Raw genomic sequence first — 24,230 nt, forward strand, 5'->3', positions numbered from 1 at the left:
TTGGAAGCATATCTTTTAAGACGACAGGGCAGGTACCAAATCACGATCATTGAGTGCAGAACCATCAAATTTAATGCAGCTGTTGGACCTCATGTGGGAGTGATATTCATGACTTGGTCCCTGCCCCCTCTTGCCTTGGAAGGTATATTTGAAAGATGTGCCGAGAGCACAGAGAAGCAGAATAGGATAACACCTTTTCTACTCACCAGACATTTACATTTACAGGGGTTCTCTGGAATTAGAAAAAACTCTCTGTTTTCTTCCAAGGACAGCGCCACACCTATCCTCAGGTTGGGTATGGTATTACAACTCTGTTCCGTTCACATCAATTCATTTGAGCTTGAGTACCACACAGAGGACAAGAACATTGCTGTTTGTGGAAGAAAAAAAACAATGTGTTTCTAACCCCTTTAAGACCTGAAAAAATATACAAACAAATGACAGACAAGCTTATTCATCAGCGTATCCCTATCAGACAAGTCAGTATTACTCAAGTCCATTGTTGCCATGTTTAAAGGAAATCTATCACTGGGTTTATGCTGCCTTAAATGAGGGCAGCATAAACTAGTGACAGAAATGCTGAACAGATCGGTGTATTACTTAGATAATTTTGTTCAGCCGTTCTCCTAATATGCAGGAGAATAGGGTTCTTGCCACACCCCTCTCCCCACCTTCCAGCTGCTGATTGACAGTTGACTGCCTATACACAGCATGAATAGATAACTGTCAATCAGCAGCTGGTGGGCAAGTTTTCTGCTTCTCATAAATAGGACTACTGGGCTCATGCACATGATGGAGAGGACTACTTATTGTCCATGTTATTCAGGAAGATATATCCAAATCAACTGCACAGAACAATGTAAGTGATACATCATTCTGTTCAGCTTCTCTGTAACTAATATATGCTACCCTTATATAGGACCTGATAACAGAGTCTCTTTAATGACACAAACAACTATCTATCTATCTATCTATCTATCATCTATCTATCTATCTGTGGCATTTATATAACTATATAGCCTCTTATAACAATAGCATACCTGCCATAGAGTTCAATAGCACTTCAGTTCATCTGTACTTAAAGGGAACCTGTTACATTAAAAATTCAGTAAGATCTTTAGGCAGCACATTATACATCAGGAGGAACTGAGCAGATTAATTTACAGTGCAGGAATAAGCATTTCTTTTAAGGGCGACCAGTTTAATCAGTTTGGGAGAACATCAAATATTAAACCTTTTTTTTTCATGTTGGAGACATTTTCATGAGGGTCAATTTAAAGGAAACCTGTCCCAATAAAAAAAATGTAGTCAGACTTATAAGCAGCATGTTATAGAGCTGAGCTAACTGATATATAGTTTTTCAGGAAAAGGTTCAGTGTATTTATTTAATTCATTTAAACCCCTACTTATTCTGGGCTAAGGAGTCCAGTGGGCGGTCCTACTCAATGATTGACAGCTGTCGCTATGCACACTCATTAAAGGGAACATTGGCAATAACTAAATAGGCCCACCCACTTGACTCCTAAGCCCAGAATGAGCTGAAGTGTAAATTAAATAATTATAATGAACCTTTATCCACAAAACTATACAGTATGTGAATTTGCTCAGCCCGACCCACTCTGTGACACACTGCCTGTGCATTAGACTGTATTTTTATTGTGACAGGTTCCCCTAAAGAGATACCCAGCAAAAATGTTTTCAAATCAACAGTTTTCAGAAAGTTACACAGATTTGTAAATTTACTTCTATTAAAAAAATCTCAAGTCTTCCCATACTTAGCAGCTGCTGTATATCCTGCAGGAAATGTTTTTTTTGTTCTTTTTTGTCTGACACAGTGCTCTCTGCTGCCACCTCTCTCCATGTCAGTAACTGTCCAGAGCAGGAAAGGTTTTTATGGGGATTTGCTACTGCTATGCACAGTTTTACAAATCTGTATAACTTTCTGATCCCAGTTGATTTTAAAACAATTTTTAATTTTCACCGGAGTACTCCTTTAGGCCAGGTTCCTAAGCATTATGACAACGGCCATTCTGTGACCCGGACAAGTCAAAGAACAGTAGGTGTCAGTAAAAGTCAACACTTCATTTATGTTGAATTGGGATGGGGGCATGTCCGTGTGCGCCCACATCCCAATTCACCATAGCGCACAATGGAAAGTGTGGCTGTAGCCGCACTCTCCATTGTGTGAACTGACAGTTCTGTGCAGCTGCTATTCAATCAATAGTGGCCGCACACAGACGTGTCAGTTTTCTGCCTGCAATCCCCACCGGAGAGTATACTATGTGTATACACTCCGGCTGGGATTCCATTCATTTTTAACGCAAAGTATCTTTCAAATTAATCACGTTCGTTGTTGTAAATTGCAATAACGGCCGTGATTAATTCAAAAAATACATTGTGTGAACATAGCCTTAAAGGACAACTCCAGAAAAAAATGTAATTCAATTTTGTCCTTTATTGAAATACCCCAACAATCACAAAATAATTTTTTTTTTTATATTTTATGTTCTCTGGCCTGTTTATGAACAAACGGTGTCTCCTCCACCATATATCACTATGCCTAAAAGGGGAATTATTTTATTATCCATACAACTATTAATGACACCACTATCTGTAGATACTGAGAGGGTCAAAATTCTAATGGTCACCATAAATCTTTCTTTCAAGTCAACTGGTCCCAGCAAGTGCCAGAGATTTTTAATTTTCTTCTATAAAAAAAAAAAATCTCCAGTCTTCTAGTACTTATCAGCTGCTGTATGTCCTGCAGGAAGTGATGCATTCTCTCCAGCCTGACACAGTGCTCTCTGCTGCCACCTCTGGCCATGTCAGGAACTACCTAGAGCAGTAGCAAATCCCCATAGAAAACCTCTTCTGATCCCCAGACTAAAAATAATACACCACTTCCTGCAAGACATAGAGCAGCTGATAATTACTTGAAGACTGGAGATTTTTTTTAATAAAAATTAATTACAAATCTCTGGCACCAGTTTATTTAAAATAATTTTTTTTGTGAACTATCCTTTTAAGGGGCAAAAATAATAATACTAATAATAATAATAATAATAATATTTATTTGTATAGTGCCAACAGATTCCGCAGCGCATTTTTTTATTTATTTACACAGTAAAGAGGTTACAATAAAATATGATAAAATTAAATTAGAATAAATAAAAATACATAAATACGAGACCTGCTCGCAAGAGTGTACAGACCACGACCTGGGGCAAGATATTTCTACTATTCTCATTCCATCATCATAGTCCCAATAGTTTTCTTTTTAGTGTTTTTTTTTTTTTTTTTTTTCTTCCCCAGTTTACTTTGTAGAATTAGAGCGGCCAATTCTGTTTCTGCTTTATCTCCTAGATGTCAGACCTTGTAGAGTTTTCTCACCAGCCCCTTACCCATACCGCGGATTCAATCGCGGTGATTCATGCCGCGGCCTCTTCAGATTGTATTTACAAAAGTGTCGGAGTAATTGGTGCTGAACAGTTCATTACCCCAAATGTCCAGGTCTGAGATGAATATTATAGGTGTCAGTTGGTTTTCATTAGCGGAACCTGTTTTCTTTTTACCTCTTTTTTTTTTCCCTGTTTGTATTGGGCTTCCTGACCAGGTGACGTGTGTTTTTCCTCCATTCACTTTTATAGTAGTGTGTGTGTGTGGGGGGGGGGGGGGGGGTAGCTGTCCTATTCCCGATTCGAGTTACGTGATTTTTTATTTTTTATTTCCAGACCCTTCCTTCTTGTTAAGGCGGCCGAACTCCACATGGCAAGTTTATCATAATTGCTTCTCTCTTCTCGGAGACAAAGTATTCATTTCTAAAGGCTAATACTACAATACTTCCTGGCAATAGGAGGTATGGGATTATGTTCCACAGCACGGAGATCTAGACCGAGATTGTCAAAGCATTTATATTCATGAGAGTGAAATCATGTTTTTAGCCTAAGTAGGCTTCCTGATTCCTTAAATAAAAGGATGTTATGTTAACACAAAGCACTTTCTTAGTCTCGAAACGGCACAAAATTCTTTAGGAAAAAAAAATAAAAATCTCCCCCCCCCCCTTCTCCCCCTTTCCTTCTTCATTGCGAGTGAAATATAGGAAAGAAATTGAGCGTTCTTGTTATTGGTCAGTTATTACACACGTAGCCTATTTATCTGCTCGGCATTATGGGATGTCACAACTTTTACTAGTGGCATATGCCATTTTCACAGCTGACTAGGCCCATATGTAGGTCAGTGACCCGATCAACCTCTCCAGTGCTAGAAAGGGCTTTGTATTCTTTTGGTTTGTTGTAGTACGGGACCCTGAGACGCTGGAGAACGTCATGCAGAATTCCATTTCTTTCAGCTTTATAAGTTTAGGAAGACGTACTCGGAGAACGTTGGCTTTTATTCTGGCACGTAGTAGCCTTGGGTTGAGTGTGCCATAGGGATTAACATGCGATATGTACATATATATAAAATGTAACATAAAACCAACATGAAAAAGTAAAGGACAGATGGGTACATAAAGAGAGGGACCCTGGCCGCGAGGACTTACAATCTACAAGGTGAGGGAAGAAACTAAATTATCCTTGTCTCCTGTATACAACTTCGACCAGTGATGCCATATGATACCATATGTGATGTCATACTGTACATAATCTATCTGCTTTTCAAAAATTAAAGGGGACTCCTGTGATTTTTTTTCTCCTTCTAAATCAACGTGTCTAAAAGTTATATAGTTTTGTAAATTACTTCCATTTAAATATTTTCCAGTCCTTATCAGCTGCTGTATGTCCTGCAGGAAGTGGTGTCTTCTCTCCAGTCTGATACAGTGCTCTCTGCTGCCACCTCTTTCCGAGAAAGGAACTGTAGCAAATCACCTAAAAAAAAACTCTCCTGCTCTAGACAGTTCTTGTCATGGACAGAGGTGGCAGCAGAGAGCACTGTGTCATACTGGGAAGAATACACCACTTCCTGCAGGACATACAGCAGTTGATAAGTACTAGAAGACTGGAGATTTTTAAATAGAAGTAAATTTGCAAATCTGACATCAGTTGATTTGAAGGAAAATCATTTTTGCCGAAGTACCCCTTTAAAATTTAGGTGACCTGTGTAAGTCCTGGCCTGATAGCAGATTTTCAACAAATGAAGAAGTGAAAGTTTGTAGTAGTCACCGAGTAGAGTAAAAAGCATACATTTTCTGGAAGAACAAAGAGGACATATATAATGGAAACTTTAAAGACAGTATGGCTGTCAGTTATGCTCATTAGACCTGTGGTCACCTGAAATGATGGGGTTAAAGGACCATATAAGATGAAGGGAGTAAAGAATCACATGGAGAATACAGTGATAGGCTATGTTCACACTACGGTAGTTCCGTAGAAATCACGGCCGTTGTTACAATGGCCGTGATTACTGCGGTACTTACATAGTGCTGCAGGCTGAGGCATGGTATACACTCCGGCCAGGCTACCTAGCGGCGCAACAAGAAACTGACATGTTAGTTTTCTGCGGCCGCAGAAAAACCCTGTGAGTTCACACAATGGAGTGTGCAGTGGAGAGTTCTGATGCGGGCATGCATGGATGCGCTGCATCAGAACTCTGCGGCGCTAAAGATCATCCGGCCAGTACTGCAGTACCGGCCGGGATGATCTTTTCTGAGACCGGCCGTTCTGTGACCCAGCCGGGTCACAGAACGGCCGGTCTCTTACAGCGTCTGAACATGGCCATAGTATGTGTGACACTACCTGCATGATGATGAAACTACGTAAAGGTTTTTTAAATGAATGATGATCATCAAGAACAGCGCTCATATAGGGAATGGGATCGGAAAAAGGGCTTTTACTTACTCATGTGTTTGCTGTGGATTTCCTGCTGATTTTCCATTGGACTCTAAGAAGGAGAAAAGTCCGTGGGTTTTGACTCACAACCAGGTATTGTATTGAAGATTTTGATTTCCCCCTTGTATCGAATTGGGAAACTCTGCAACAAATCTGCATTTTATGCACATCGTAAATTCACATGCTACTCAGTTTCAAATCCGCATTTTGCATGGATTTTTCCTGTAACGTGTGGATGAGATATCCATATTCTCAGCCACATAATGGTCCTGAAATATAATGAGGAATTTTCGCCAGATGGAAAATCAATGTATCTGCCCCGTGTGAACATAGCCTTACTTTGAAGGATTAAGGTGATTGCAATAGAAGAATAATTAGTATTTACTTGGCATCTTTTTGTTGGTGTGTGAATGGTCTACCCAGAAGACTATACTTAGGACAAACACAATAGCAGGTGAGGTGTCCTGTAAAGTAGGAGCTTTACAGAATTCCACGGGAAAGTATGTCCGTACATATCTCACTCTTCTCTCCAGGACTAATTTTAACTGGAAGATTTAGCCAGCTATTTGGCTGCGTCTAGCATGTTGGGGGAGGAAGCATGTAAGAGGTGGAAAATTTCTGTCAGGTAATCTGTGGATAAGCCATTTAAGCAACGGTACATCATAATTGCTAAGCGCATGTTCCTTCTTTTAGTCATTTATTCCCACTACCCGACTGCTATTTTAACCTCTTTGTTACAGAAGGTGTACCTAATGGGCAGAAGTGGGATTATGCTTTTATCTGCACAGCTCAATCATGAAGAGAGGGGTTTCGGAAACCACCAGAGGTTTCGCGAGCAGCCGGCAGAAAAGCCGTATCGCTGAGCTAGAGAGAGTTATTTTCTATCCTGTTTGTATGTTTTTCTTTTATTCTCATTTTAAACTTTTTTTTTTGCAAAATAGACATTGAATTTAAATTTATGGCCAGTTCCACCAAAATTGTTCTTCAATCATTTTCATGGTTAATAGAAACAGGTCAAGTACTGCTATAGGGCCCAAGTTTATTCCATTAATAACTTCAGAATGATTCATTTTAGTCCCAGAACCGTTGGTTAAATCTGTCTACTGATATACAGTAGACCATTTTGGCCACCATTTTGTGTTGTCGCTAGAGGTGACCAGAAATCGAATCCATCCGAACTCCGGAAGTCTCTGCATTGGCTGAGGAATTTGGATGTAGCCCTAGGGCGTCCTGGAAGACGATAGGGTAAATCAATGTTTTCCAGGACTTTTTAGGGCTGCCTTCAACTTCTTCAGCCACCGATAATCAAATGCTGAGACGTTTGGGTTTCGGATGGTCTCTAGTAGTCACTCATCTTCTATTGGAGGCCTTAGTTAGCTGGGAACTCTTTATTTTTTAACTTTGCCATGTTAAAGGGGTTATCCAGTGCTACAAAAACATGGCCACTTTCTTTCAGAGACAACACGACTCTTGTCTCCAGTTCAGGTGTGGTTTGCAGTTAAGCTCCATTCTCTTCAATGGAACTGAGCAGCAAAACCCCACCCAAGCTAGAGACAAGAGTGGGGCTGTTTTTGGAAGAAAGTGGCCATGTTTTTGTAGAACTGGATAACCCATTACTTGTATATTTGACTTATTTAACAATCTTTAAGGCCCTTTCACAAGGATCTATTATCGACAGTAAGCTGCTAGAAATACTCAATCGACCCATGTAAAAAGTTTCAGCGATCAGTGGGAAAACACCTCCTGGGTAAACAGGGGAGAGTTAGCAGAGTGTTGGTACCAGATGATCCCTATTGTCCAGACAGAAGGGGAGAATGGTTATTAACTATGCTTTGGGGAACCCCAGAACTGGTAAACAACAGTGATTGGAGGGTTGGCCAAAGAACAACAAGTTTGGCTTCCACAGGCAGAGGTACAGTAATGGCCGCATAACACTGCATGATATTGATGAGGAAGCGAGTGCCGACATGTCAGGTCAGTGCTCATCCCCTTCTCGTTGCCCGCTATTAAACGCACAGACATTGAGAGGGGAACATCGGGAGGGGCCGCGAAGAATGGGAGGGGTTGTCTAGGCAAAAAAAATAAAAAATACTGGGTAGTTGGGGGCTCTGAAAACATAAAATGTCCTGGTTAAGCAAAGCCACTGTGCCTCAACTCCCTGTATCCTGCTGGTCTCCTGTATCTTCTAGTCCTGTGATATCATAGCCCCACAAAAGCTGTCTGCTCAGGCAGTCAGCGACAGCGGCTGATAACCACTGAAGCTCGCAGTTCCTGTAATGGTGTGACATCACAGGAACCACAATTTATTTCACACAAATTGATAAATTTAGGCCTTGAGCTGCAGTGTAGGGCCTAAAGGGTCTTTACATGGTGCCAAAATCTCAAGAACACCATATAGATAATCCATGTGTCATGATGCCTCCCCATGGGTGCTGCACTAGGCAATTCACAGCGCACATTTCTTTAAAGGTGTAGTACTGTAACATAGTTGTCTTGATATTGGTGTTGGCTATAACCAGACACCCAACAACTCTGGCTTTATCAAAATAGATGTGGCTAGGGTCTGGCAAGCTGCTATGAGCACCATTGTGTGGTCCCTAGACCTTAATAAGCTGCTATTAGTTCCATTTTGTTGCTCCTATTAAGCTTTTCTCTAGTTCCTCAACATAGACGAGAGAGCTACTAACCATATGGAATAACCACCTGGGCTAGGAGCTGTTTCAGCTTGACACTTTGCCATGTTATATCAGTTATGCTTCTGGATTGGGACCATGAGAATAACATTTTCTGGAATTCATAAACCCTCCTTATCCGCTGGTTTCTTCCACATACAGTATGTGAAGCCAACTCTACTGTAAAGAACACCTTTTATAGCCCAGCTGATGGCTCAGTATCTTTGCCTTCAATACTTCAGTCTTTTAATCTCACATTGAAGAAATAAAGGCGGCCGGAGACAACCGCTGCCGATCCCCTTAGATCCCCCTGTCAGTGTGAAAAGAAACACAACCACATTTAAGGCTAAACTTTCTTTTTTATACAAAGGGTCAAGTAATGGGGAAATAATTCTTTTGACATTGGAAAAGATTGAAGACTATCCAGAGTAAGGTTGCTGGATAGTTTTCCTTTTGATCCATAGGCAGTTTCTGTGTCTCTGTTTGCTTGCGCTAACTGCCAAAAGGAAAGCGCCAGACTTGAATGTCAATTCCTACTGATTCAGCAACATTCGCCAAACCAGCTTCCAGGAACATGGGGCTAGAATCATAACTGTACATTTCCCAGAACCCTGAGACTTCCAAACACATTTGGCTAGGAGCAAACATCAGATCTATCAACTGGACATTGAATTACCAGATACACATTTTTTAGCCTATGTGCTCAAGCAAAATCGGAGATCCAAATGTGACTGCAGCCCAGGTTTTTCCCTTTATTCTTGTACTCTGTTCTCGATAAGTTCAGTCCCAAAAATGAAACTGTCCATATACTGTATTAGTAACTCTTGGGAGGATCTGATTCTCATTACAGAGATCCATCTGGATGGGAATCTTTAGGGAATTGCTCTCTGGGAAACCTATGCAGATAGCTCTCCTCCTTTGCATACTTGAGTAAATTTGGGAGTTACTACACTGGTATCTTATCCAGCCAACCAGATCCCTACTTTGTACTGGCAAGACAACTCCTTAATGATGCTGTCTATAGATGGGTCATTTTATAGCCACACTGGTCATGGCCACACTGTCATCCTCCGCCGCAGCTGCCCTTTCATCCCCTGTCGTGGCGGTCTCCTACTTCCTCCTCCTCCTCTTCCCTTGGCTCTCTTCAGGCCGGCACGCACGTCCCTGTCTCCTAGGGCACAAGCACCAGCTTTGCACCCCTGATTGGTTTGCACCAAATCACCTCCACACTATTCCTGCTGTCTGCGGTTCCAGACGTGAGTCCTGCTGTGTTCCTGCCTGCCCACGTGTCTCCAGCTGCATCTCGCCCGCTGCCGTTTGCAAGCCATACCTGGGGGTTGCCTGCCGCAGCAAGCCCATCCCGCAGTGGTGAAGACCAGCGGCCCCTTAGACACTGCTCCCTGGTGCGGCTTACCCCTTTGCTAGCAGTGGTACAGCGGATTCACGACTCGTTACAGCCATCAATATCTCGTAGGGGCCTGGAATCTCACACCTGATCAGCTGATCAGCTCTTTCTGTAAGCCGCAGCACCTTCATACTCAGTACAAAGGAATGGAAGCAGACAGTGCTGTACATTGTGTAGTGGATATGCTTGGTTACTGCAGCTCAGCTCCCATTAAAGTGAATGAGAGCTGAGCTGCACAGCCACCACACAATGTATGGAGCTATCTGATTTTGGTGGTGTTATGCTTGTTTGTGCTTATGTTCTTTTTAAGAAGCTGAGTTGCAATAACCCTCAACACCAGTAGACAGTCGGTGGCTAAGGGCTTTCCGTATCGTTTATTTTGTACAGGTGCAGAAGCTCTTCTAAAGCTGGGGCATCAAATGTCATTACTTTCCCGATCAGACATTGATGGCCTATTCTGTGCAGTGTTGGACTGGCCCACCAGAGTACCAGAGGATCCTCCGGTGGGCCCCCAGCTTTAGAACCTGCACAAACACTGAGTGACATGTTGTTTCTCACTGGTTCTTCACTGGTGGGCCCCCAAGATCATTTTCTCTGGTGGGCCTCAGATACCCCAGTCCTCGTCTGTACTACCCCTGTAAAGAGCTTTAATATTTGATGAGGGATTATATGCCAAATTTATGTCGAGTCAGACCAGTATCCATTTGCCAATCTGGTCATGGATCTGTTACACCAGAGCCCTAGCCCATGGAAATCATACAGTCTACAACCTTCCAAACCTTTCACTTTAATAACTGTTCATTGCTTCTTTAACATTCTCGACAAAACCTGACGATTAACAGTATCGTTGGGACTCCCTGACATGTATTTGCTCTTTTTCTTTACAGTACAAGAATTACATTATGCAGAAGCCGCATTTTCGCCAACCCTACCCGCTTCCAATAATGTTCTCTCCTCGAGCTGTATAGTTTTAAAATCTGTCCTATTGCTATGTAAATTAGATTCAGTGACATGGACATTACTTTTCTGCTCTCACTCTTCTACTCTTAAATGATGTTTTTGGAACCATTCCCCTGTTTCTTGTAACTGTTACATGCTCCAGTTAAGTTTGCATAGACTTCTCATTTTATTCTTACAGATTTCCCAAAGCCTAATTCCAGCCACCCCGCTGAGTCCAACCTCCCTTCTCAGCCCCCCCGGAAAAAAAAAAAGAAAGAAAAAAAACAAACAAACTTACTCGCCAATTCCTGCCTGCGTTCAATTTCCTCCTACACTACTACGAGGCTGCACACCGGCATAGAGATCCACACTGACTTATTATTCCACTCTATGAATATTCACTATACCGAGGCAAGTTCTTATGTAAAGCGGCAACGTGCCACCCAAAAATGCCCTCTTTTTCAAGAAGATATCACAGTAAACAAACCCATGTTTGCCTAAGGAAACTCCCAGCAATCACAGAGTAACGCGGATGCTTCTGCTAATGATCCCAAAGCCGTTAATGTGGTTTCTCCAGTTAAATTGATTCATGAATTTTGAAGAGAACATTATCTAATGAATTTTCTTTGAATAGAAAGCAATTAAAAGGACAAATCAGTCTGATTAACCCCACAGTCAACCTACTGCCACACTTGGTGTACGGTTTGAAATTATATCATAGGAAAAAACTGGAGCAGATTTGCTATCTTTCTGCCCTCTGCTAATCCATGTAAATTAATGAACAAAAAAGTTAATTTCTTTGGTGACCTTCTTCTGGTATCACCTGGATTATGCTTATGTTTAATTTGCTTAATGTTATAATATTAAAGACTAAACATACTTTTTTTTTCCGCCCCTTAACAAAGTGATTATCATTCCCCTCAGTCTCAAATAATTTTTTTTGTATTCATTTAACCAGCATGAAAAAGTGCTTCACGAGCCTTCCGGGCAAACTTAAGTAACTTTGGTGGAAGCTCAAGAGTTCAATGACATATTCTACTTCGATAGAGAAAAATGTTAATGGATGTAATTACGGAGATGTGGAGAAATATAGATGTCGCAGGATAATGGATAGTCCTTGCTATCGAAGGTGTAGTTTGGACCCTGTTGTAGCAAGATTACAGAGGTGTGAATATATGCCAAACCTGGTCTAAAAATTTCTTGTATTTAAAGCGACTCTGTGCCCACAATCTGCCCCCTTCCCCAACCACCACTTGTACTGTCGGATAGCTGCTTTTAATCCAAGATCTATCCTGGGATCCATTTAGCAGGTGATGTAGTTATTGTCCTTAAAAAAAAATTTAAACTTGCAGCCCTGTGTCAAATTGGCGTGGCCTAGAGAACCCGTGCCCTAGGCTTGCACCACCTCTCCGTCCCTCGTCTGTCTTCACCATAGGGAATGCCCCAGGCAGGATTTTTCCCATCCATCACGTGTTCAGACAAGCGATGAATAGGAGAAATCCTGCCTTGGGGCGTTCTTAATGGTGAAGAGGGCGGGGAGAAGGGACGGAGGGGAGTCACCGGCCTAGGGCACAGACACTTTAGGTCACGCCAATTTGACACAAGGCAGCAAGTTTAAAAGTTATTTTTCAGGACAATAACCACATCACCTGCTGAACGGAGTGATACTGTCACCGCCATCACATCCACAAGCTTAGATGCTGCACTTTTGATATATACCTGTATAAAACTTGTCTGTGTCTTCTTTTTGCTCTAAAATGGCTTAATTTCATTAATGAAATGTGTCATCTAGGCGGGGCTTCTCAGCAGTTGGGCCCTCTCTTCTCACCAAGGAGATGGGACCCAACTGCTTTGAAGCCCCACCTAGGTGACTCTGTCCACCGATATAATGAAGTGAGAGTAGGCATCTACCATTTAAATATGAAGCACTATTTAAAAAGCTTGTCCAGTTTAGATAACCCATTTTCATAAACATTTAGGCTGGGTTCACACTACGTATATTTCAGTCAGTATTGTGGTCCTCATATTGCAACCAAAACCAGGAGTGGATTAAAAACACAGAAAGGCTCTGTCCACACACTGGTGAAATTGAGTGGATGGCCGCCATATAACAGTAAATAACGGCCATTATTTCAATATAACAGACGTTTTTTTTAAAATGACAGCAAATATTTGCCATTAAATGGCGGCCATCCACTCAATTTCAACATTGTGTGAACAGAGCCTTTCTGTGTTTTTAATCCACTCCTGGTTTTGTTTGCAATATGAGGACCACAATACTGACTGAAATATACGTAGTGTGAACCCAGCCTAAATGTTTATGAAAATGGGTTATCTAAACTGGACAAGCCTTTTAAATAGTGCTTCATATTTAAATGGTAGATGCCTACGTTTTTATGCAGCTGTTGCTCATGATATTGCTCATTATTGATAACTAGAGATAAGTAAACCTTGAACATGCTCAGGTTCGTCCAAACCTGAGCGTGCGTCATTTGCTGCAATCTCAGGCTTGGACGAAACCTGTGCGTGCTTAAGGTTCCCTCATCTACAAGTTTTTTTTAATTTTTTTAGAAAAATTCAAAAACATATACTTGGTAAGAGATACTATACATTAGAGGCCAATATCCATGAATAAAAATATGACATATAATGTAAAACTAATCTGTACATTCCCATACGTCACGTACATCACTAAGGTTCTCCTTTGCTTTAGACTCATTCCAGAAAAGTGTGCTGTTGGCTCTACTGAAAAACGTTACGATGGGAAAGACAATCACCTACAAGGAACTTGCTGAGCTCAGCGGTAATGCCAGAGCTGCCAGAGCTGTGGGAGGAGCCATGAGAAACAATCCGGTAAGAAAGCGAAACCTTTCGGATATGTTCATAACTCTCATTTGGATTTATGATTTCAAAAATTTTATGACACACGCATATGTATTGTAATTAACTTCTATAGCATCTTGTAAATTACTTTGCAATTAGAGAGTATGCCATCTGTTAAATTTAAACCACTTAACATCATCACTTTTATTATAGCTGGGAACTCATTTCTCTGCGGCATCGGCATGCAGCCGGCACTGCACTAGTTTGTGTACTTATAAAAACAGAATAATATACTAGTCCATTAATAGTCGGCGTAATTCATGGCTGATGCCTTGATGACATTATCGCCTATGAAAGCGACAGTGGTTTCTTTACAGGGTTGGATGAGATTTTATTTTATTTTTCCAGAAATAGCGTGATTTCTGTGAATGCTGCAATACCAGACATGACTTATGGACAATCTCTAATAATTGTCCATTTCATGTCATTGTTAGTATATGGAAGTTGATCTAACCTATGGACGTAATTCTTCAAAAATAATTAAGTAGTGCTGTATATAGTCTTGATGACACATTGCCTATGTTTTGTGTCCACAGTTCCTGTGCAGATTTATGTATCCCCACACATCATATATTCCGAACCTATACTTTTGTGTTAATCTGGCCATACACTTTTTAGATTATTTTGGCCTAACCCAAGAGTTTTAGCTTGACTGGATGAACACCCAGTCTGTATGATAGCCTTCCGACTTTCCCCTGACACATAATATTAGGTCATCTAGGCGGGGCTTCTCAGCAGTTGGGCCCTCTCTTCTCACCAAGGAGATAGGACCCAACTGCTTTGAAGCCCCACCTAGGTGACACTTTCCACCGATATAATGAAGTGAGAGTAAGACCTACTTCCATAGTGATCTGTGCCGCAAATTCGGGTCCGTGACAGGACGTGTGGGACTTTTTTTATGGCACTGATCGCGGCCCTGTAAACATGTATGGGGACATGTGAATGGGGACAATAATATCCATTGGTCCTAAGTTCTGTCCGCAATTGTGAACAGAACTGCAGATGTGTGAATGAGGACTAAGGGAGGATGATAGTATCTCTTTAAATGTTTATGAAAATGGGTTATCTAAACTGGACAAGCCTTTTAAATAGTGCTTCATATTTAAATGGTAGATGCCTACCTTTTTTATGCAGCTGTTGCTCATGATATTGCTCATTATTGATGTTTTGTGTCCACAGTTCCTGTGCAGATTTATGTATCCCCACACATCATATATTCTGAACCTATACTTTTGTGTTAATCTGGCCATACACTTTTTAGATTATTTTGGCCCAACCCAAGAGTTTAAGCTTGACTGGATGAACACCCAGTCTGTATGATAGCCTTCCGACTTTCCCCTGACACATGATATTAGGTCAGAGAACCTTTGGGAACATATGTTGGAATCTAACATGCCATAAGCCACCAACAGAACAGCCTCTCTGTTGCTAAGGGGGTAGTTAAAGGAGAAGTTCTGGCAAATTATTATTTTTTTAACAAGTGCTGGGAAATAAAAAATAAATAACATGTTGTTACCTCCCCTGCTCCAGCGCTGGTCACCGCGTATTGCCGCTCTGGTCTCCGGTCACTTCCTAGTCCTAGCCAGACCCGGGTCCTGATGTGTGCAGTTCGCTCAGCCAGTCAGTGGCTGAGGCGGGTCCCCGCTATGGCTGCTGACTGGCTGAGTGGTCTGCACATGTCACGACCAGGGTCTGGCCCAGACCAGGAAGCGGCTGGGGATCTGGGGACTGAAGCGGTGGTATGCGGCCACCAGCGCCGGAGCGGAGAAGGTAACAGCATGCTGTTTCTTTTATCTTCTCCTTCCCCAGCACTTGTTAAAAAAATTGCTTTGCCTGTACACAATGGATTATTGTTGATGAAAACTATTTTAACCAATGTGATGACTCAGGTGTCAATGTGATGTAAGGTGGCCAAAAAAATTCAATAATGATTGGATGAATGGTCGTTCAGACAACAGTTATCTCTCCTGGCATCCTCATATACACAGCCAAATGTTTAGGTGTGCCCCATGGCCCATGGCTAGGGGAGCGGTAAGCCACAGCCAGACTGCTCTGGTGCTGGCTTAACCCCCTTCCAAAGCAAAATAGTAGAGCATCCTAGATTTTGGCTCCTGACCCTTCTCTCCACCAACATTATCGGTTGATAGAAAGTTATGAGCTCTCCATACACCCTTTAATGTCAGTTGAAGCCTCCAGATGGTGGCAGGTTCAGCTTACTTTAGTATAAGGTGTATTCGGCTAATAGCAAAATGAATCATCTTTTGTCCAGGAATGTTTGAACCAGTATAATGGCCAGTATGAACTAAAGTGTGTATAGGTGCATCTACAAATGTATCAAACGGTCATTCGTACAGTGGTTATTCAGACATAAACCAACTTCTGTTTTTTGTAGCTACCTTTAGCTGTCAACTGAACAGGCATTCGGCCAATAGTTTTGTAAAGGTTGCTGGGCATTGGACTTCCACTGCCTTTAGAAGATGGATGCAGCTCTGGGGAGTCTATAGGGAGTCTTCAGCATATGGCTGTACCCATGTTTTTCAGGACTCCCAAGGACTGCATCCAATTTCTTTAGGCAGCCGGAGTCAAATGTAGAGCGTACGGGTTCGGAGGAACGCAAGCGTTTGGCTGGTTCACCCATCACTATTTCCCATTTGTCTTTCCTAGCTGCTTTCCAAATGTTTGTTGGGCAATTGAAATCCATCGTGGACAATGATGTCTGATCCTTCTCTAGGCTATGTTCACACAACGTATAATTTAATTCAACAACGGTTGTAGTTTTAGTACGGCTGTTATTTAATGAAATTGCTGATTGCATTGATTTTATTGGAACCTCGGCCGGAGTGTATACACATATTATACATTCCTGCCCGGACTCCTTGCTGCCACAGGAAAAATTGACATGTCAGTTTTTGTGTGGCCGCTATTCAATGAATAGCGGCCACACAACACTGACAGTTAAGACAATGTAAAGTGCAGCTCCGCATCAGTGCTTCCCATAGCACAGAGTGAAGCGAGCAGCCGGAGCCGCTCGCTTCACTATGTGCACTGACAGTTCTTTCTGCGTCCGGAATTCACTGAATAGCGGCCACACAACACTGACAGTTAAGACAATGTAAAGTGCAGCTCCGGCTGGGATGAATTTCACTGACACCAGCCGTTCTGTGACACGGCCCTGTCACAGAATGGCTGGTGTCTTACATATTGTGAACCCAACCTTAGGCTAAGTTCACACGTCGTGAACATCCGGCCGTTCCGTGACCCCGGACGGGTCACGGAACGGCCGGTACTTAAGTGCCGGCCGGGTGATCTTTCCAGCCGTGGAGCTCTGATGCGGGCGCATCAGCATGCGCCCGCATCAGTGCTTCCCATAGCACAGAGTGAAGCGAGCAGCCGGAGCCGCTCGCTTCACTATGTGCACTGACAGTTCTTTCTGCGTCCGGAATTCACTGAATTCCGGCCGCAGAAAACTGACATGTCAGTTTCTTTGCGGCGGCGCATAGATCCCGGCCGGAGCGTATACAATGTGTGTACGCTCCGGCCGGGATCCCATTAAAAGTAAGGTTATGTTCCAGCCCGCAAAACTACGGCCGTAGTTCTGCGGCGAGAACTACGGCCGTAGTTTTACTTAGTGTGAACATAGCCTTAATGTGTATGGAAGCCTCTGGACTTCTGATATCAACTGTTGAGGAAGAATCCAGAGGTTTCCATACACATCATTTGGTCGACCAGTTCAGCTGAAATCGAAGGATACAGCAGAATTTTCAGTTAAGTATTAGAGATGAGCGAATTTGCCGAAGTTTGGGTTCGTATGAACCTGAACTATCAGCTTCTCATTCCCGCTATCTGCAGCCTCCGTGAACAGGGTGGATACAGCCTTATGGACTGCCCGGAAAACTGGGATACAGATATTGGCATAGGCTGTATCCCATTTTTCCAGGCGGTCCTTACGCTGTATCCACCCTGTTCGTGGAGGCTGCAGACAGTGGGAATCAGAAGCCGATAGTTCAGGTTCATACTAACCCGAACTTCGGCAAATTCGCTCATCTCTATTAAGTATATGAAAGCCTTCATATGGTCCATATGGTCAACTTTACTATCTGTAACGCCTGGAGTAGTGGATCCACTGGACCGTCACCAGCGATGGCACTAACCTCACCAGGGAGCGGAGTCTAAGGGGCCGCTGGTTTTCACCAGTGCCCGCCGCAAGGCGGGATGGACTTGCTGCGGCTGGCGACCCCCAGGTCGCTACCCCTGGCTTGGTTTCTGGTGACGGCAGGCGAGGCGTGGCAGGAGCAGTAGGCAGGAGATGGTACTGGCAGAGGTCTGTAGGCGTGACCGCAGGTGACAGGCTGCACACAGGAACTAAAGTGTAACGGGGAAGCAGGAACCAGGAACAAGGAGTAGGGACCAGGTAGCGGACAGGAATCAGGAACAACAGGGAGCTGGGCCAAAAGCTATGGGAAGCATGAAAAGGCTCCAACACAAGGGACAGGGCATGCTGGAATTTATAGGGAGTGATAGGTGCAATTAACCAATTAAGGGCGGACTGGCCCTTTAAATCTGAGACAGCCGGCGCGCGCGCGCCCTAGGAGGCGGGGGCGCGCGCGCCGGCCGGCACAGACGGAGACAGGAGCAGAGGAGAGGTGAGGCGCCCCCAGGGGCCGAACTAGCAGCAGCGCCGGGTCCCTGCACAGGGACGCCGGCGGCTGCATGGGGCAGGAGGAGGTCGCGGCGGTGGCCCGGAACACGGGACGCGGCCGTGACAGTACCCCCCCCCCTTTGGCCTCCCCCTCTTTCTTGCCTGCAGAAGGCGGCATCAGGCAAATCTTGGTATTCCGCCGGTAGGCCGGACAAAGGCTTGGCGGGCTCGGGTGACAACATAGAACGCTTAGGCTGAGGTGACCTCAGACACTGGTTGGAACAGTCCTGACCCCAACTGAGAATCTTCCCGGTTCTCCAGTCCAGTTAAGGGGCATGTAATTGCAGCCAAGGGAGTCCCAGGAGGATGGTGGAAGAAGAATGGGGCAGGACGTAGAAGGAGATCTTTTCCAGATGTGAAGTGCCCACCTGGAGGACTAGAGGTGCGGTCTGGTAGTGCACATGGTCGGTAAGAATCTCGCCCGTGACCGAGGAGATAGACAGGGGTCTGGCTAGTGGGGTCACGGGTAGCCGCCATCTCTGGACCAATGTAGCTGCAATAAAATTGCCTGCTGACCCAGAATCGAGAAAGGCAGTAGTTTGGTGAGTTTGTCCTGAGGGTGTCTGGATGGAAACTGGCACTGACAACTTTGGAGAGGTGGCATTCACACTCAGGGAGACCTCTCCCACCGGACCTAGGTGCTGGAGTTTCCCGGACGCTTGAGGACGTTGGGGACATCTCAGCCGAAAGTGATCCGAACCACCGCAGTAGAGGCAGAGATTCAGCTCCAGACGACGAAGTCTTTCATCAGGCGTCAGGTGAGCCCCTTCCACCTGCATAGGAATCTCAGGAGTCGACTGGGACTCCGGAACGTCAGGATACTGGAAGGCCGGCGCCAGCTGGTGATGGCGACGGGACAGGCCTAGTCGCCGTTCATGCCAGACCTCCTCCTCCCTCTCAGAAAAACGAGTATCGACCCTGGTGGCCAGTAGGATGAGTTCGTTCAGGGAGGTAGGTAGGTCTCGGGCGGAAAGCACGTCTCTCACCCGACTGGACAGACCCCTCTTGAAGGTGGCTATTAGAGCGGCCTCATTCCAGTCTAATTCTGCCGCCAGGGTGCGGAACTGGATGGCGTAGTCACCAACAGAGGAGCTCCCTTGAGAGAGGTTGAGGAGAGCAGTTTCAGCTGAAGAGGCACGGGCAGATTCCTCAAAGACAGAGCGGAACTCGGCCAGGAAAATTCGGAGATTAGCAGCCACAGGATCATCACGGTCCCACAATGGTGTGGCCCAGGCCAGAGCTCTTCCTTCCAATAGGCTGATGATGAAAGCCACTTTAGAGCGCTCGGTGGCAAACTGACTACTTAAAAGTTCAATATGCATGGTGCATTGGGTCAGGAATCCTCTGCACAACTTGGAGTCACCAGAGTATTTGCTTGGGAGAGCCAGTCGAAGTGTAGAAAAAGCAGCAGGAGGTGGTGTGCGCTGGGCTGTAGTATGCTGCTGTAAGGCGGCAGTGAGTTGCTGGATCTGCTGTGACTGTTGCTGGATTTGTTGCGCCTGTTGGACGACCACTCGGGCTATGTCACGGATATCAGGCACCTCGCGGGGATCCATGGTTGGAGCCTACTGTAACGCCTGGAGTAGTGGATCCACTGGACCGTCACCAGCGATGGCACTAACCTCACCAGGGAGCGGAGTCTAAGGGGCCACTGGCTTTCACCAGAGCCCGCCGCAAGGCGGGATGGACTTGCTGCGGCAGGCGACCCCCAGGTCGCTACCCCTGGCTTGGTTGCTGGTGACGGCAGGCGAGGCGTGGCAGGAGCAGTAGGCAGGAGATGGTACTGGCAGAGGTCTGTAGGCGTGACCGCAGGTGACAGGCTGCACACAGGAACTAAAGTGTAACGGTAAAGCAGGAACCAGGAACAAGGAGTAGGGACCAGGTAGCGGACAGGAATCAGGAACAACAGGGAGCTGGGCCAAACGCTATGGGAAGCATGAAGAGGCTCCAACACAAGGGACAGGGCATGCTGGGATTTATAGGGAGTGATAGGTGCAATTAACCAATTAAGGGCGGACTGGCCCTTTAAATCTGAGACAGCCGTCGCGCGCGCCCTAGGAGGCGGGGACGCGCGCGCCGGCTGGCACAGATGGAGACAGGAGCGGAGGAGAGGTGAGGTGCCCCCAGGGGCCGAACTAGCAGCAGCGCCGGGTCCCTGCACAGGGACGCCGGCGGCTGCATGGGGCAGGAGGAGGTCGCAGCGGTGGCCCGGAACACGGGACGCCGCCGCGGCCGTGACACTATCTTTCTTATTTATGCAAAGCAAGGATTAGGAACCTGTGGCCCTCCAGCCATTGCAAAACTACAATTCTTAGACCACAAAATCCAAAACTTTGACTGTCCAGGAATTATAGGAATTATAATTTTGCAACAGCTGGAGGGCCGGAGGTTCCCTATCCCTGATGTAAGGTAGTGGCACTTAGAATATGTATACTTGACTGCTGGTTAGTAGTGTATAACCAAAAGTAATGTATAACCAATCAACGCTACTTCCAAAATTGTTTCTCATTCTGTTATACATAAATTGCAGTAATAAAAGGAGTAAAAAAAAGTGTACACATCTTAAGGCTATGTTCCCACTTCGGGAACATACCGGGGGGGGGGGAACTTGGCCATCTCGTTAAATAGATGGCCACTAATAATGTTCATGATCTTTATTAGTGTCCGTCTATTTAATTTGGTGGACGTGTTCCCACAATATGTTCCTAAAGTAGGAACATAGCTTTATAATGGGAAAAAAAAACAACAACTGTTCTTCCCAGTCTGAAAAAGTACTAAATGTGAACAAATAATACTTTGCCCCCACCTGAAGTTGTTCCCTTTATGTAATCATTGCTAGAAAGCCATCAATAAACTGTTCAATTTCCAAAAAGAAAAAGAATAGTAATATAAAACAAAAATAATAATAATTATTCAGCATCAGTTTTCAATTGTTAGAAAATTGCTTTAACCCTTTCCTGCCCGGCCGGTGAAGTTATTCCAATTATTTATTTTTATTTCGGAGTCTGCCTTGCGTCTTTATTGCCACCTTCTCTGCCACCCCACCACGTCAGGTTCTCGTTCCTGCTCAATTATTTTTAATTGTTGACAGATTTCACTCACACGTTTCCCAAACCTTTTCAGCCCCGTCTGATTTCTCAACAAAAGCAAACTTGGCTACACACGGGTGGCAACATGAGGCTATTTAATGGATACAATGTCCATTTTACATTCGTGACTCACCGAGGAATGTTGGCACTCGGCTGACCCACATAACCAGAGTGGGAAAAACTAAGTCCAGTGGGCAGCTTCCAGGGGAGAGGGATATAGACATTGGAGACTTGCCACACTTGTTGCACAAAGAAGCCATGCATATGTTCCTACAGGAAAAGTGCTCGGGATTTAACAAAGGATTAAAATAAAAGTGTCAGTGCCAGTGAAAGCGAGAACTGACAGCGGCCGCAACCCAACACCACTGACAGCATATGTTTCATTAGAAAGTTCTATGGAATCGGAGAATATTATAACATCTGTTATGATTAATAATTATCAGATAATGAGAAAAAGCTTCAGGATATGGTATTCTAATTATTATCAATATCTCATAACTTGCTGAGCAATGCATTATGGTCTCATTGATGAATAATAAAATAATTGATACAATAATAATAATAATAAAAAAAAAAATACAAAATGGATAATTATACATTTTACATTTGTACCGCAAGATAAATTAGAAATGGGTGTTCCAGTGTAACTTTGGCTTAGGAAGCAGGCAAAGATTCTCGAGACCCAGACGTCAATTGGTTAAGGTCAGGGATGGGTTAATTGGTTCATGTCAGCATCACAAATGGGTTAGGAACAGGAAAAGGAGCATCCCTGGTACAAATAAGGATTAAACAGGGCAAGGTCATCCCTTGTTCAGAAAGTCTTAATTTCCATGTTAATTGCAAATATTGTTCTGTCTGGTCTGATCCCACAGACACGACTGTAGCAATAAAAGCTGAAAATAATAACTGTTGCTGCTGGCTGTAATAAAAAGGTGTTAGAATATACAGAGTATTGCTGCTTGCTGTATTTGGAGCTGCTTAGACATAGACCAGTTACAGTGCCAATGCTACTGGTGTTAAGTGGACTTGCTGAACTGTTCAGGTTCGCCACCGTTTTTCGAACCCAAATTCTTGGCATTTGCCGCCGGCGGCTGGAAAAGTTGGTTGTAGTCCTAGGGAGTTCTAGAAAGCATGGATACAGCCATAGTCCATATTCTCTATGGTCTATTTCTGAAGCTCATGTGGCCACTGTAGGTTCTTCGGCAGTATTCATGAGTTAGCATTAGTCTTGAGCTGCAAGAAAAAGAGAGCGGGCTCTTCCTGGAGCAATATGGACAGGTAAGTAGGTGAGATTCTAACACACTTTAAGCGAGGTGCACTCACCTAGTGGAGTTGGGCTGTAATAGTCACAACTGTATCACAAAGCCTAGTGTAGATGGGTTCACCACTGCTCACAAGGGGGGCAGAATCGCCAGTGTCCACTGGTGTCAGGCATATACAAGTGTTCAGCTCGACTGTGACCCTATGATCCCTATGATCAGTAAGATGAGCAGGATTGTGGCACCGTATGTGAATAAGCCGGTGCCGTATCGCCATAGAGATAGTCTAACAGTGCACTTCCAAAGCATGGATGCTTCATTAAAGATCAGCAACGCGTTTCAGCTCCTATGTCTAACGGAGCCTTTCTCAAGAAACTTGAGATGCCACGATCCCACTCACCTGCACTTACTGATCATAGGGAGAAGAAGATGGGTCTCAGTCGAGCTGAACACATGTACATTAGTCTTGAGCACATTTGCCAAACCGTTTGGGTATGGCAAAATCCTCCAAACCTGAGCACTCAGCATTTGACTCCCACTGGCTGGAGAACTTGGATGCCACCCTAGCGAGTCCTGGAAAACATGGACACAGCCATAGGCGATAGGCTGTTTCCATGTTTTCCTGGCAGCCCTAGGGCAGTAGCCAACTTTGCTTGCAGTGCCTTTACACTGCACAATCAATCGAGTGGCCAGGCCGCATGAACGATCCATGTATCATTCATGTAGCCCTTAAAATATTGTACATTGCTATCAGCCGGACATCACTTGTTTACATAGACAGATGTGCATCTGATAACCCATGATTTATAGGGCTGCACAAAAGGTGCGATCAGTTGAGGATTGGGCGCTTTCCCACTACTCAGGTGATTGCCAACACTTTTACTCTGGCTGATTATCGGCCAAGTGACCCGGTTGCCGATAAATAAAAGGGCCCTAAATCATAGATCATTGGACTAAAGGATCCTGTCAGTGTTTTGTGCCGCCCTTGTTTCGGGCAGCATGAAACTGATAAGTAGTAATCAGTATAAATAGCAATCTTTTATCATATATAGATGCCACACCTCATCATAACATTTCATTTGTGTCACATTGGCTCAGGACAGTGAGTTTCCAGCTTCACCAGGGCACAAGTAGTTAAAACCATGAAAAACCACAGCGGCACATTTAAATAAGCCGGTACCTGGAAGACGCATGGCATGCTTTGTAATATTATTACTGTATAAATAAAACATTTCTGTTTTATATCGTTAGCGACTTTCCGCAGCAAACTGTAAGTAAGGAAATGTGCAAGGAGCTCCTTTTCCCCCTAAAGTAGCTCTGAAGTCTGTAATATAATCAAACTGTGGCATTATATTAGCGAACACAAATTTTTTATACTACCACCGAGGGATAGAAAATAACTGAAATAAGATTGACCATAACCAGTTCCCTATCCTTCCACTCCGAAAACCTGCGCTTA

The 24,230-nt window shown here is 44.2% G+C and overlaps 1 protein-coding gene across 4 annotated transcripts in view; it reads left to right on the top strand.

The window, feature by feature from the left end:
• Positions 1–24,230, top strand: part of MGMT (O-6-methylguanine-DNA methyltransferase) — a 340,572-nt gene that overhangs the window by 280,870 nt on the left and 35,472 nt on the right. For all 4 annotated transcript variants that reach the window (XM_069980051.1, XM_069980047.1, XM_069980048.1 and 1 more), the window contains exon 5: positions 13,555–13,694. In XM_069980051.1, the coding sequence (XP_069836152.1) occupies positions 13,555–13,694 (140 nt within the window). The remainder of the gene's footprint in view (positions 1–13,554; positions 13,695–24,230) is intronic.

Source organism: Dendropsophus ebraccatus, chromosome 8 (genome assembly GCF_027789765.1).
Source record: "Dendropsophus ebraccatus isolate aDenEbr1 chromosome 8, aDenEbr1.pat, whole genome shotgun sequence".
NCBI lineage: Eukaryota > Metazoa > Chordata > Amphibia > Anura > Hylidae > Dendropsophus > Dendropsophus ebraccatus.